This window comes from Paralichthys olivaceus, chromosome 11 (assembly GCF_024713975.1).
Source record: "Paralichthys olivaceus isolate ysfri-2021 chromosome 11, ASM2471397v2, whole genome shotgun sequence".
Taxonomy (NCBI): domain Eukaryota; kingdom Metazoa; phylum Chordata; class Actinopteri; order Pleuronectiformes; family Paralichthyidae; genus Paralichthys; species Paralichthys olivaceus.
Genome location: NC_091103.1, coordinates 10219190 through 10234174, shown reverse-complemented (window position 1 = coordinate 10234174; position 14985 = coordinate 10219190). Strand labels below are relative to the sequence as shown.

Below are 14985 nucleotides of genomic sequence, written 5' to 3'. Positions count from 1 at the left end.
GGAAGGAATGGAGGGAGGGGTGTTATTATCTTTTAAACTGAAGCCCTCCACCTTTAAAACCAAGTGCATCTTCAAATATTAACAACCATCAAATTACAGACTTTAAATAACAGACTGTGGATTTGCCTCTGTAGCCATTTGCCGCTTGTTTCTCTGGGGCCTGATGTAAAAAACTGCTGCAGAACTCCATGAGATGTTTTCACTCAAAATACCTTCAAGGCAAATAACCTTTTCCCAGAACAGTGCAGGGAAATGGGGCAATGAGCAAATCTCTACCAGGGTGTATGAGTATGAAGAGTCAGAGTAATCAGTCAGTTGCTGCCATCGTGACTCAGTTCTGATGAGTTTACTTTGGACCAGTGACCCTCTTTGATGAGCAGCCTGTCCTGATGAGGTCACATACGGAAACATGTCCAAATATTCAAATCGCTATTTTAGGTTTATAGTGTGTGTGTGTGTGTGTGTAGTCCAGGTATTACTCATGTTGTTTACACAGTTACGTACATTATGAGGACTTGTCTTCCTTGACACCTCAACTCAATCTTCTATTGGGCAAACTCCAAATTATGTCATTGGTGCAAAATGGCAGCATTTGTCTCCAGGATGTATTTTTTTTTTATTTCTGGGAAGTGGGAGTAAATGAAGATCGGCCACATTCATACAGTCTTTCAAAGTTTCTTCCTCAGGCTTCTATTCATGTTTTATTTAAGCATCTCTCCTCTGGTGCTCATCTCTACTCCATTGTTGCTCCACTCTCCCGCCCACACAAATGACAAATTGTGTGTAGGTGAGTGATGAGACAGTGGATTAGTCTTTACTGTAAATCAGTGAGAGACAGTTCAGCCTTAAGGAGAACATACAGTAGAGAAACAGGCTTTAAATCTACTATATGTGCAACTCCTGTCAGACTCACATGGAAGCAGTTTCTATATATATAAGAGGAGCGCAGTTAGTGGCACATGTGCTGGGCTGAGGAAATGTGGGGAGATAGTATAGAGGAGAGAAAAGGAAAAGATGAGAGAAACTGGCTTTGGAGAAAGTGAAAATAAAGTCAGGTATCACTAATAAGTAGTTGAAACCTCTCTCCTGTACAGGAGCACGCTGTTTCCAGCCTCTGCTGTTTGATGGCAGCCAATAAGATCCCAGCAGGTATTTCTATAAGTTACAACCAGAGGCAGGAAATTGTTTGCACGGGATGGAAACAGGCGGATGGGAGGCAGTTAAAGTTTACTGTGAGCATGTGGGTGTGTGTTAATATAGTCTGGAGGGGGAATTAACACATCACACAGGTTTTAACTATAGATCGTGTGGTAACATTTGGTGTAACATTTGGAGATCTTAAGAAAACAAGGAATTTTATTTCGAGCCATTTGCTTTCACTCTCGCTGATGGGTCCGCCTCGCTCTGTTTCACACTGATTTACATCTGCTCTAAAACCAGTCGGGCCAATCACAACCATTCATCTAAAATGAGGTGTGTCTGACACGAGGAATAACAACAGAGAGCCACTGAAGCATTTCGCTGAAGAAAAAGAACAAAACAGCTCTGGCTCACTGTAGTTTGTTGTCTTTTTTTGTTTACCCTGCGTTTCGTCACATGTTTTTATTCTGGCATTAGATGGATTGTCCTGGTAGCACTGGCTCATCTCAACACAGCAACTCCAACTCGTGAAAACCATGTGTTCATAATAAATTACACATTTGTACAACAATTGTATGATTATAAATCATCATGTTGCAGTGTTGTATAATCTGTTTCCCACTGAGGACGACACTGCAGCTTCCCCTCGATAACGCACCATCCCACATCGCGAAGTTTACAGCGTTGTCAAGAGAAAATATCTGGAACTTATTTAACTCGTCCTTACAGTTTCATGCTCACTTAATAATACAACACAAGAACACAGCACAGCTTAGTTCACTCCACAGTAATCAGAGCTCAGGACGTCAGATGATGTGGTGAGTGCTCTTCCTACGGTTCATTTAGAAGGAAGCTGTCATTAAATCAGGTTCACAGCTTTTCATTTTCTCTTTCCTCTTTGTCATTGTCTCTTCATCCATGTCTTCAAACACACAATCACACACATAGAAGTAAACACACACACTCACACACACACACACACACACACACCAGTGTAATCCAAGCAATGCAGCAGCCAAATTAGAGCCATTGTTCCAGTGTAATCAGTGAGGGAGAGGAAACCGGGTGATTACCTCTCAGATTCACACCAGTCTCACTTCACCACAGGAGGACTTAGAGTGAAATGACTGTCCCACTGCGATTGTGTGAGTGAGTGTGTGTGTGTGTGTGTGTGTGTGTGTGTGTGTGTGTGTGTGTGTGTGTGTGTGTGTGTGTGTGTGTGTGTGTGTGTTTGGATACATGTGTTTACCAAAGTTTTTGTGTCCTTGTGGCCTCAGATGCTCCTTCTGCGTGTCTGTATAAATGTAAAAGTTTTCTTCTCCCTTTCTCCCCAAAACGTATCATATTTTATGAATTTGAATGTAGATGTAGTTCACACACACAGCAGGTTGGTTGGTGTGAGCCAACTTCCTGAATTTTATACAATTAAAAATACAGGAAAGTTATTCTCAGTTCAAACAACGAAAAAGAAACAGCACATTTATATATGATGTTTGTGAATGTGTAGTCTGACTCCCCGGGTGTCGAGTGTAAACCTGCCATCAACATGTGTCTTTTTCTGTTAGGTTTTTTTGAATCTGCAATGAATCAGCCATTTTAATGACAGTAGTCACTTTACCAAACCAACAATGTTTTTGTTTGTTGTTAGTAGCCCAAGACAGTTGTGATTAGTTTAAAGAAATACGAATAATCCAGAGTGTTTTTCTCCTTTAGCAGAGAGATAGTTTGTCTCCAGCACTGCCAGAGAGCTGTAGAGATCCTGCGTCCATTTCATCTAATGTTGGACAGACACTGCTGCCAAATTCAAATGGATCATGTACACGATGGTTTTCAGGCATATCTTTCACCAAATCAAAATATCCATTAAAAATAGTATAAATATGTATAAATATATCAAAGTTTCCACTGCTAAGTTTCTTACTTATCCAAGTGAAATCTGTCCAGTTATATCCAGTGTATTAGGTCACGCTACATAAAGTGACTGTGATTACTCATCTAATCTCACCGACACCCATCATGACATCAGTGTGATTTAGATGAGGACATTACACTTTTAGATGACTCACTTTTTTATTTTCATCAACCAGTAAAAGCAGAACCTCACATATATATATATATATATATATTCATATACATGCTGTTCACGTTAGCTGCCAGAGTTTGACTTTATCATGCTTTATATTACCTCACTATATAAAAAACTTGCTGACTCTGCCTGAGTGCCTTGCTGAGCAACACACACACACACACACACACACACACACACACTGCTCTAATGTCTTTAATGGTAAAGGAGAAACGAGAGAAAGGTGAAGTGTTTTCCATTGTAAAGGCCAAAGTGAAGTCCGGTAACTGCAGCTCCATGATGCTTGATGATTTACTGTTGAGTTTAACTACTGGAATGCTTTTGAAGTCATGGTAATGAGCAGAGTTGTGTGTGTGTGTGTGTATACATGCTGGAATAAGGTACACAGGTTCGACACGTTCACTCAGTCTTCAGTTCACGTCATTCTCGTTCAGTGTTTCTGGCCTTGTTGAGGTTTCTCACTGAAGCTTGCACCATTCATCACCATGAAAACTCATAACCAAGGGAATTCTGGACATTTGGCATCCACAAACTTTCTTTTTTAAAACACGCTTATGTAACTTCATTTTCTTGAGCCTCTACTTTCTTGTGTATTTTGAGCACACGTTCACTCGTGTCTGGAAAAGATGGAGAAGCCAAAGCAGGACTCTCCATCACTCCTCCATAAATCACCGTAGACACACTGGACATAAATTCTCACCTGTGCTGCAAATTCAATAGATTCCCTTGTGACAGAGATGCGTTCATCAAGCAGGAGTTGAAAGTGTCTTGAGTGCAGGTGGAGTTTTTAGGGTTATCGAGAAATTTGCTAAAATAATTTAGACGGTATTTATCATGGCGGCTGTTATATATCCTAGTTAGTTATTAATACCATGTTATCGACTACATCTCATCACTCATTTAAATCTTGATGTGCACATCCTAGTACAGAACCATTGTGTTTACATTAACCTTGGCAGGACTGGATTTAAGCTTCACTCCAGTCTGAGGTTTTATAGCCTACTTGGTTTTTATGACTAGATCTTTTAAAATTTACGATTGCTTTCTTGTACTATATTGATTCTAGTACGAATATGTTTACTTTTCTTCTATAGGTTATTCTGAAAAAAATGTAACTTGTCTCGAAACTTCATTTTCTATATTCCAAGAAAACTCAGGTCCAGGGCAGCAGTTAATCTGTGTGAATTTAAAAGTTAAACCATTAATCATTTGTGATCTCCCAGAAAGAAACTACAACAACAGCAGCACAGATACTTACAACATTGTAACGTGGTTTCAGTCAAATCCAAAATCTCACCAGAGCTCATTTTTACTAGTTAAAAGATTTTTCCCTTTCTGTCCTGTTATTCCAGGCATGTGTGAGCAAACTGTAACAAGACTAGACTGAATGTTGTTCATTAAAGTCTTGATGATTTGGCTTTACTTTTGAGGAGCTGTCGTGTCGTCCATCCTTTTATACAAAGACATTTTGAATGAACCGGTGCTTCCAGTGCGACTTCTAAGTTTAAATGGAACTCACCATCAGGCTCAGATAAACTTTAAGATAAAACTTGCACTTACTTACTAATGTTGGTGTAAAAGAGATATAAATTTAACTGGCCACTATTTGCTACAAGGTTAGAATAAGTTTTAAACACGAGTTAGTCAACATAACCAGTGTTTTCCAGTTTCTTTCATTCTGCTGACATTGTGTAAATGTAGCAGCAGTGACAAAATATCCTTGGATCTATAACCACAATTTAACTATCCAAAAACAGCAGTAACACAAACAGTAGGTTCGTTTGTGTGTGTTCTGTCTTTACAGTCAGACCAAGCCGAGCCAAGTTATCTGCTTTGCTTTAATTGTTTTGTTAAAATCTATTTTACAACATGTTTTTACAAAACTCGACATGTTAAATGACTCTTGGTAATGACTTTGCATATTTTCCTCTCCTGAAATACTGTCGCTCAAACAGATGAACTTGACATTTAACACAGGCGGGGGCAGGGAACTTTTTTCCAACCACATTTTTTCCGAAAATTAATATTTAACAAGGGTGAGAGAGTGCAGCACTGTCAGCTGTGGTTCACACCCACTGTTTTCTTTCAGCACTCGTTTCCACGTCCTCCTCACACCTCACTGCTGTTTTCCTCGAGCCAAGCGCACTCACCACCTCATGCACACACTCATGATGTAAAAACCAAACAAATATAATATATATAATATAATAAACATGAAGCGTGATTTAAACCTGAGGCTGAAACAGGGCTTGTTTGCAGGCACGGCTGTTTGTGCTAATGTGTTGGGTTTTGACTCCTGTCTCAGTCATGAAATCCTGTAACGCCCACATTATTAACAAACTACAAATCAAGTTATGACAGAGCTTCTTTGACCGACATACACAAGACAAACACATCCATTACTTACTTGAATTATTCAGGTGACAATTCATTGTTTTGAAACTTTTATAAATGGTTCCTCACATTCACACTGACTAATCCTATTGATTTATTGATATGATGTTATATTTAATATCATTGAATTTCTCTGCTCCAGTTCCATTGTTAATAAAAGGGTTATATAAATAAAGTTTATTATTATATTATGTGGTAAATGGACTGGATTTCCTTTTATTTTTTGAGGTTGTCTAGTCTTATCAACCACTTTAAGCACTTTACAGTATGGGTTGCATTCATCCATTCACTAACACTGCTGGCACACCCCTCTGGAGCAATTTTGGGTTCAGTGTCTTGCCAAGGGGAACTTCAGAATGTGGACCAGAGCTGTTGGTAATCAAACCAACCGACCATCTGGTCAGTGCCCGCTCTTTCCTTTGAGCCACAGCCCCCCATGAAGCACCACGTGCACAGTGGCAAGAAAAAGCCAAAGTGGAGTCTTTGGAATCACTTGGTTTTCTGCATTAGTTGGTCATAAAATCTATTTTAGTTTTTTGATTTCAGTCACAATTAAACACTAACACAATGTGATAACACTCATTACACAGTTCTGAAACTTTGGATTCAATAACTGGATATTGATCTGAACTTTGGTTGCACAGTTTTGCAATTGTTATCACAGCAAGAAAGTTTACAGTTCGATACCCAGTTTGGGATTTTTAGTGAGGTTCATCTGCATGGGTTTACTCCAGCCTCCTCCCACAGTCCAAAGACATGTTGATTGGAGTTGCACCACTCATGCAGTTGCTCGGGCGTAACATGCATCCTAGGTCATGTGACCCCATGTTGACAGCAGTAAGTAAAAGCGTGAATGCTGAGAATACGATGTGACTGACCTAACACAGCTCTCCGGATTTTATCTGCAGGGATTCGGACACAAGCATTTTGTGTTTTCTTTGCTCACTTGGGCATCCTCAATATTTGTTTTAGGACTATGCATGTTTTGCAACCTTGACTGATTGTTTGACGTCAGTGTGTCCTGGACCAGAGGTTGTGAACTTAAGCACTTACCTCGGGCTGACAACAAATCCAGGGATCATTTTCCAGGTGTCTACATCAAAGCAGAGTGATGGCACGCGGCTGTGATTTATGCAACAGACAAGTTTATTTCTGCACCCTAAAAACCCCAGAAATATTTGTTAGATGACGCAGACGAGCTGGCAGCCAGTAGGGGCGGGCGTGCGTCCAGCTGTTAATGAGCAGGCTGTAAACAGGCTGACAGGAAGTCTGAGTGTTGTGTGGTTGTTTGGAAAGGATGTTTAAGTCATATGGTTGGTATCACGGTGAATCATCTGCATAAATACATACAAGCTACAAACATTGCTGCACTATACCCTCACCCAGTCACTTCCATACATGTAAGCGTGACTTCCTGAAAAGGAAAGTTGGCTTCAACGTGGGGGGGAAATTACCAGAAAAAGTCAGATAAATTAGAATTTTAAAAAAACAAAATAGTCCTGAAAAAACTCCTTAATGCTTCAAAATCCCTCCAGCAGGTTTGGTGTAAATCTGTTCAGAGGTTTTCTTTCAATACTCCTGCTCACGAATAAACCAACAAAAAGACAGACATGGGAGAAAAGAGACGAGGTAATGATGTGAAACAGAAAAGCAGCCTGAGGGTTGTGATGACCTTTAATGGTTTGTCTGGTTTGGCATCAGTCACCGCTGTGAATCATCCTTCACCACGTCCGCACACATGCACACACGCTCTTATCAGCTGCTCTAATCTCTCCACTGTTTGAGTCATCGGGATGGATACAATGAGCCGCTCTGTTTGGTGGTCAGCATGTGTCCTGGGGAGCACACACTCTCTGAAAATGTAAGAGTGACACACAGAAATAACTGATTCCTATGTTGATGAAAAAAAGAGTCTGTTATCGCTTTGTAAATGGGTTTGATTGATTTCATTTGTGTTTTAGCATCGTCAGTTTAACCATACGATATTAAATGCCTCACCCTAACCTAAACCTAATTCTTACCCTAAAACCAAGTCTTAACCCCATAAACAGCCCATAGAATTTCTGAGGACCAGCCAAAATGTCCAAACAGTTATGATATTGAACCAAAATTGGCCCTCATAACCATAGATAGACATGCACACACACACACACACACACTCAGTTGATCCAGCTCAGTCCAGGAGGTTGATGAGTGTTTCTATTCAGACCAGTCCACACTGGACTCTGTGGGAGTTCTCCTCTACGTATACACACACACAGACACACACACACACACACACACACACACACACGCTGTATGTGTGAGACAAATTCTTTGTTTGTAATGTTATAAACTGAAAAACATGTATGATGACTGAAAGTGGATAAATATCTAAACAATACCATGCAAATGCAGTTCAGGGTGCTTCAGGGGTAACACAATATTAAAGAACCACAAACAGATGTAAAGTTAAATACATAGTGAACAGAACAGTTACCCAACGGCATTATGGGAATTCTTGAGTGGCTGGTTTTACAGTAAGTTAGTAATGGAAGTGTCAGAGCAGCAGACAGACTCAGTCATTCTTGAGATGTTATGTCATATAAAGGTTATTGTGGTTTATTTGGAGAGAGCTGTGGGGACTTGCACCTCTTCTTCATTTACTAACATTCATGAATAATGTGTGTGACTGTTTCTGTCTGAAATGTATATTTACTGTAGTACTACTAGTTACATACACTTCATGTTACCGTAGACCATGTCGGATGATTATCATGATTCTTCACATTGTGTGGGCAGACATTAATGACAGGGGAGTCAAACCCCAAATCGTCAGGGGCCATTATTATTTTATTTCAGTAATTCAACAGATTGTTTTCCTGAATGACAGTTTCTCACTGCCCTGGCTTTGGATCGCTCATGAACACGTATCCCAGTAACAGATCTTTCACATTGATCCTCTGATGAGCAGCTGTAACGTGATAGAGCTTAAATAAGGAAACGTGACTCTCTATCTGTGTTTGTGTGGCTCTTCAGGAGTGAACCAGGAGGGACAGCCTCTTATCGAGGGGAAGCTGAAGGAGAAGCAGGTCCGCTGGAAGTTCATCAAGCGCTGGAAAACCCGCTACTTCACCCTGGCAGGGAACCAGCTCCTCTTCCGCGGAGGCAAATCAGTAAGTAGCCAATGAGAGAGAAACCTCCTCACAGACACTGACACACACAGGCACAGCATCCCCGGCTTCTCACCTATGAAATCCTCAGTAATATCTTAATGTTCTGTGTCAATTGAAACGTGATGACATTCTGTATGAAATAGTGGAAATCCCACGTCTTGATACTCTCAACTGTCCCTCAGTAGCGTCCAGTGAATCTGGTTGTAACAAACGCTGGCCCCGGGTGAGGACTCACAGGGCCAAAGCAATGATGCAGCAACAACATGAGTCACTCTCACTCTGTGTAACTCAAAGCAGATCCAATTACGCACAAGTAGCAAACACAGAGACGGAGGACCTGCCTCGTACAGTATGTGTGAGTGAAAGAGAGACTGAATGCTCTCCTCTTACTGTTTGATACAACACACTTCAACTCTAGAGGCTGAGGTTTCTGAGCAGAGATTTATCGAGCAAAATGGAGGAGTTTACTCCATCGAAAAAACACAGAGCGAAAAACAGCACTGTCGAATACGCCGAGGGTCAGAGGCCTGAAAACGTTTGCTCGTGAGATGAGGTCAAGTTTTACTTTAACAAGCTAATAAAGGAAAAACATTTTCATACAGGATAATCTGATTGATGTGGAAATTTACCACACGTGTACAAGTCCAGAGTTTACAGCAGTCGTCTACAATAGTGATACAATCGATAACTGGGTGTTCTGTACAGTGTCGTGTTTATATGATCCGCTCCCAAAAACTAAAGGGTTATCACAGAAGAATATCTGGAACTGGGGAATATTCTCCAGTGGTGGTTGAGTAGAGTTGAGCTCCCTCTGGATACTGGAAACAATAGTCTTTGTGCTCTCAGCCAAGCGGTAATGGTTTCCTCTCCGTTTTCTTTTTTTTACAGCAGCCTCATATTGGAAAGGTTTTGCCTCTTTGTTCTCGCAGCTCAGTTTGTGTGTTGCCAGTGTTTTCTGGAGGTGGAGGGTATATTGTGAAAGACCCTTTTCCCAACAGAGGATTGAGATTAAAAACAAAAACAATGTGTTGTTTCCTCTCTAACGGATGATGGAGGTTTTAAATCCACACCGAGCAGAGACGTGCATCTCACTCTGATATTCGGGTTGTAATATTTATTTCACATGAGCATTTATTCAACACGAGATAAAATAGGTTCCAAAGAAGAATGTGTATATCTGATTGCTGAGCCACATTGTGCCGTCCTCAGAACTCTGCATGTTCTCTCTAATTGGGTCCAGACAGAGAGCGGTGCCAAACTGCATCCAGGCCTCTGCTTCAATTTGGGAAGTCGATTTGTTCCCAAAGTGAATTTAAGACTTTTATTAAAGACTGTGCATATCACCTCAGAGAATAGCATTCAGTACCTTTCTCACAGTCGTGCCCACTCAAAGAGTGATGGAAAAGAAACAAGCCCTGCTATTACAAGTTAAGAAACTATAAAGGTCAGACCACAACCACAAAAACACGTGGAAATGTCAGGGGGTCCTACACGGGGGGGTGGGGGATCCTCTTTTTACTATATGTCTATGCCAAGAGAAAAACTTTCTTCTAATCTACTGATGTCTGGAACCAGATGAGAAAATAAAATGATGGATGGGTTCATCAATTTAGAAATAAATAACAAATGTCTTTATTAAAGTTGTTGAAAGTTGCTAAATCCAACACATTTGAGTCATTATGGGAAAAAATATATGATATAGTATGAAAATATTTTAAGAATGATTCCGTGTGTAATTCTTAACACTGCTAAGTATTGTAAGTGGGATTTGTCGACATGTAGTTCTCTGTAGTTTTCTGTGTTTTTCATGGTAAATTAGGTCTTTGTCGTTTGATTTGTTTTTTATTTTTGCTGCTTAAATCTGCCAAATGTCTTTTCCCTTCTCTCCAGACAGCCATTAGTTTTACTTTTTCACCGTTTAGGCACTATGATCTTTCCTGTGGGAGGCAATCTATTAGAAGTAAATCTATGTTGTTTTATTTTCTTCAGTGAAAGGTATTGTTTAAATGCTCGTCACAGAATCATGGTGCTTTCTGTTGCTCTTGGAAACTTTGCCGGTTGTGCAGTTTTAATCTCATGTGAACATAAAATGTTTCTATTCAGCAGCCAAATACGGCTGTACTGTGGTGTCAATACCAATAACCTCAAAACTTAAATCTTACAACTCCCCATTACTATAATATAATATAATTACAATAATAATAATTTTGTTGTCTCAATCAATACAGACTCTAATACACCATTACTCTGGATTCTCCGGAGTACGTTTCTGAGTCCACAGGATCTCCAAGGCTTTGGATTCATGAGAGCTACAACATACTGGCAGATTTCTGAGAGAATGCATCACTAGACTTTTTATATAAGGGGAAATGTTTCACTGTATGGTTAGAATACATCAAATGTTCACATGAATGCTTGGTGGGAATCAGACCCTCAGCACAGCCGACCAGGAGGTAAAACTGAACACGTCTTCTCCAGTTCAGATCCTCTCAATGATCCCCTCTGTCACTGAGGGATGTGGTCAGTCAGTCGCCCTGAGTCTTGCAGCTAGTTCTGGTTATGTGGTTATAACCATGAGAGTGACTTACTGTGGGGTAAAAAGACAAGCGCACAACCGTACCTCCCCTCACTTACAGACACACACAGTCAGAATAACACTTTAGATCCAGATGTGACGCTCAGCAGAGCTGAAGAATTTTGTTTCCTGCCCTGGAGAAGCAGCAGAACAATCAAGTGTGATTGTTCGTCCTGTAAGTGGTTTGGTCTGAAGGAGAATGTACGGGAAACAGCTCTGTGTGTGTGTGTGTGTGTGTGTTTGTGTGTGTGTGTGTGTGTGTGTGTGTGTTGCTCAAAGTACAAGGGATATTCATATGTCAGAAATGTACAAAGAGCTTGGTGTCAGGGATGAAGTTAGATTTTTCAAAATGCAGACTGGCTTTACATCAGCAGCATAAATACTGTGTTTATGAATAGATTGTTCCTTTATTTGTTTATTTGCTTCATTAGTTTGTAATGTTCCATTATACATTAAAAATGCCGTTGGTGAAGTAGAAGTACATTTGCTGAAGCACAATTTATTTTTGATGTATTTGTACTTTGAATGAACACTTTATTTTTATATTAATCAAACATTCTACTGAACTATAATAAAGAGATAAATACAAGATATACGGATAAGATCATATTAAGAAAATGTGTTTTCAGTCAACAAACTACAGCATTAAAATGCTTCTTACATCTTTATGCACTAGTAATAATAATCTGATAACATAATAATTAACGATAAAACATTTATAGGTCACATTTTTGAAGGCAGGAGGTTTACTTCATTCCTTCCCTACACTTTTTTCCATTATGAAGATCTCTTTGCTTGGGCCTGGGTGTGACCTCAGTGAGCACTAATGTTCATAAACTATACATGATGTAAAGGTAGACTTTTCCACTTTGTTTTCATTTAGTCTATTTACCTCTCTCATTGTCTGTCTTCCACACAGAAGGATGAGCTGGATGATATTCCTATTGAGCTGAGCAAGGTGCAAAGTGTCAAGGTGAGAAGCTCATTATCATCAGTTACTTATGCTGTAGAAACAAGGGGAAATTTCATGATTGACAGCTGAGACTGACTTGTGATTGGTTGAGAGCAACCAATCAACTTTGTTTAGTCTAAGCTAATAATAAAAATAAGACATTTTATTTAAACAGCGCCTTTCAAACATAAAATGCAACTCAAAGTGCTTTACAATAAAATCAAAGACATGAAATAAGATAGAACAATAAGAACACATCAGCAATAAAACAAAGACTTAGGGTAAAACATGATTAAGGTATAAAAAAGTAGAAGACAAAGGTGTTAAAAAAGAAGAGAAATTAATAAAAAGCAACATCATAGAAATAGGTGTTGAGTTGTTTCTTAAAACTATCAACAGGAGAAGCTTGTCCGATGTATGGTGGGAGTTTGTTCCAAACCTCGGGTGCACAGCAAGAGAAAACTGCTTCCCTCAACTTTTTATAGTTTGTTTTTGGGATATGGAGCAAGCCTGCGGTGGAAGACCTGAGGGAACAGTTTGGAACACACTCCAATAAACAGTCAGAGATGTATGAGGGTGCTGTACCGTTAAGAGACTTTAAAACAAGTCAAATGATTTACAGGCTTGTTTAAAAGGTACAATTATTTCATGCAAAGTAAAATAGCATCAATCTCAAATGTCAACAATTGTATTTTAATTTTATTTTATTGATATAGTACCAAGCATCGAGAACTCATAACATTATAGAGAGAAACTCAACTGTTCCCACAGTGAGCACTTGGCAACGTTGGAAAGAAAAAAGCATCTCTTGGTATTTGTCATCATCATCATCTCTTTTTTTATCAGTGGTTTTTCGTCTTTCTTTCCACAGATTGTGGCCAAGAAGCGTCGGGATCGGGGTCTGCCACGGGCGTTTGAGATCTTCACCGACAACAAGACGTACGTGCTGAAAGCTCAGGATGAGAAACACACAGAGGAGTGGCTGCAGTGCATCAACGTGGCCGTGGCTCAGGCCAGAGAGAGGGAGAACAGAGAGGCTACCACCTACCTGTGAGACCAACACACAGACACAACGTCATACGCAGCCAAACGTACGCTGGGGAGTGTTTTTCTGTAGCGGTCGGGCATTTTTAAAGTACTTTATATTATATATATATATATATACAGCCAGTAGCACTTCAGTAGCACTACAACTTCATATTTGTAATTGGTGGTATCCATCTTCTTCGCCAATCAAATGCAGTATTTTTTGGAAATAAGATTTGTTCAACCAGCAGTTTAAAAAAACAAAAAGAAAAGGGTTACATATTTAAAACACTGGCTCCCAATACTCTATTGTTACACTATTAATCTTCTCATGATGAGAAACAAATACTGTACATGTGTAGTGATTATAAATTAATGTTACAGTACATACGTGTTAAAGACTGACGTGTTAAGAAGATCCTCAGCAGATTGGATCGTTCAGTAACTTTCAACCTCTGCTTGAACCTGGAGACTGATGAACTGCTGTGAGCTGCAACGACCAAACAAAATCAGCATCTACACAAACTTAGTAAAGCAATAAAGACTCAACAGACCTCATAAAGACTTGTAGCAATAACAACACTGAACAGATGCTGGAGAGGAACCTCATGGACCAATGGGAAGAAAATATACAATACTGGAATTCATTGTGTTTGTGTGAGAGAGAGAAGGACGTAGTTTAAAAGAGGACCTGTTATGCTTTTATTTTCTGTCATATACATATATATATATAATGTTACAATGATGTTCATATTAAATGTGGTCAAGGTTTCAAAAAAAGTTATGTAAAAAAGAATCTGTGTGAGAATGTGCAGAATGCTAGGTTTCCAACAGTTTTTCTACTTTTCTGACTGATGTCAGCTCGTCATGTTTTTTTGTCCAGTCATCCAAGACCCAGCAGGGCTCGTTCTCCCAAAACGGCCCACTTGAGTAGAATTATAGGCTTTTGTATATGTAATGTACAAATAACAGAGAGTGGTGGGGGGGGGGGGGGGACCAGGTGTCCTATTTGACTCAGTAGACATTCCTGATTGGAGCACAATGAGACTTGGTGAGCCAATTGATCAGATTGACCCCAGTCCACTTGGTGGCAGTAATGAACCCCTAATTATTTGTCAACTGCCAATAATCATGAAATACATACAGTGAAGCAGCATCACAATCAGTCAAAACATTGTGTTTTTTATCTCACAACAAATATTTGACTTTGTGAGTTTAAAATCCCAAATGTTGCCGTATTGACACATTATTTTAGTTTTGTGTGAGACGACCATTTTGCACCATGTTTCCTGTTGTCATTGGTAACCTGTGCTAAACTTCCTAAAGCAAAAAAATTGACGGTAGACCGAAGTAAAAGTGATATTTCTCCTTACGTCTGATGTCTGAACTGCGTTCTGTCCCTTTAAGGAGCCGATGTTGCCAATACACAGTTATTTTGTAATTCACTTGAGTTCCAGCTGTGGCATCTGTCACTGCTGTCATCTGTGCATCATCCTCGAGTCAGGTTCCTTTTACATCATCTCCATGTTGACCTCGGACTTGGTCACAGATCCCAATTTAGCAATACTCTTCCAGCAGAAATACTCATGAATGCATTTGCTGACTTGGTTATCAGAGGAGAGACTGGTTAAAGATGACACCCACTTTTCAAGGGTTA

At 39.7% G+C, this 14985-nt stretch overlaps 1 protein-coding gene across 1 annotated transcript in view; it reads left to right on the top strand.

The window, feature by feature from the left end:
- veph1 (ventricular zone expressed PH domain-containing 1) overlaps nucleotides 1-13493 on the top strand; it is a 72104-nt gene extending 58611 nt beyond the window's left edge. Inside the window, exons 13-15 of the mRNA XM_069534141.1 lie at nucleotides 8639-8775; nucleotides 12270-12323; nucleotides 13174-13493. Of these exons, the coding sequence (XP_069390242.1) occupies nucleotides 8639-8775; nucleotides 12270-12323; nucleotides 13174-13356 (374 nt within the window). The 3' untranslated portion in view covers nucleotides 13357-13493. The remainder of the gene's footprint in view (nucleotides 1-8638; nucleotides 8776-12269; nucleotides 12324-13173) is intronic.
- The last annotated feature ends 1492 nt before the right edge of the window (nucleotides 13494-14985 follow it).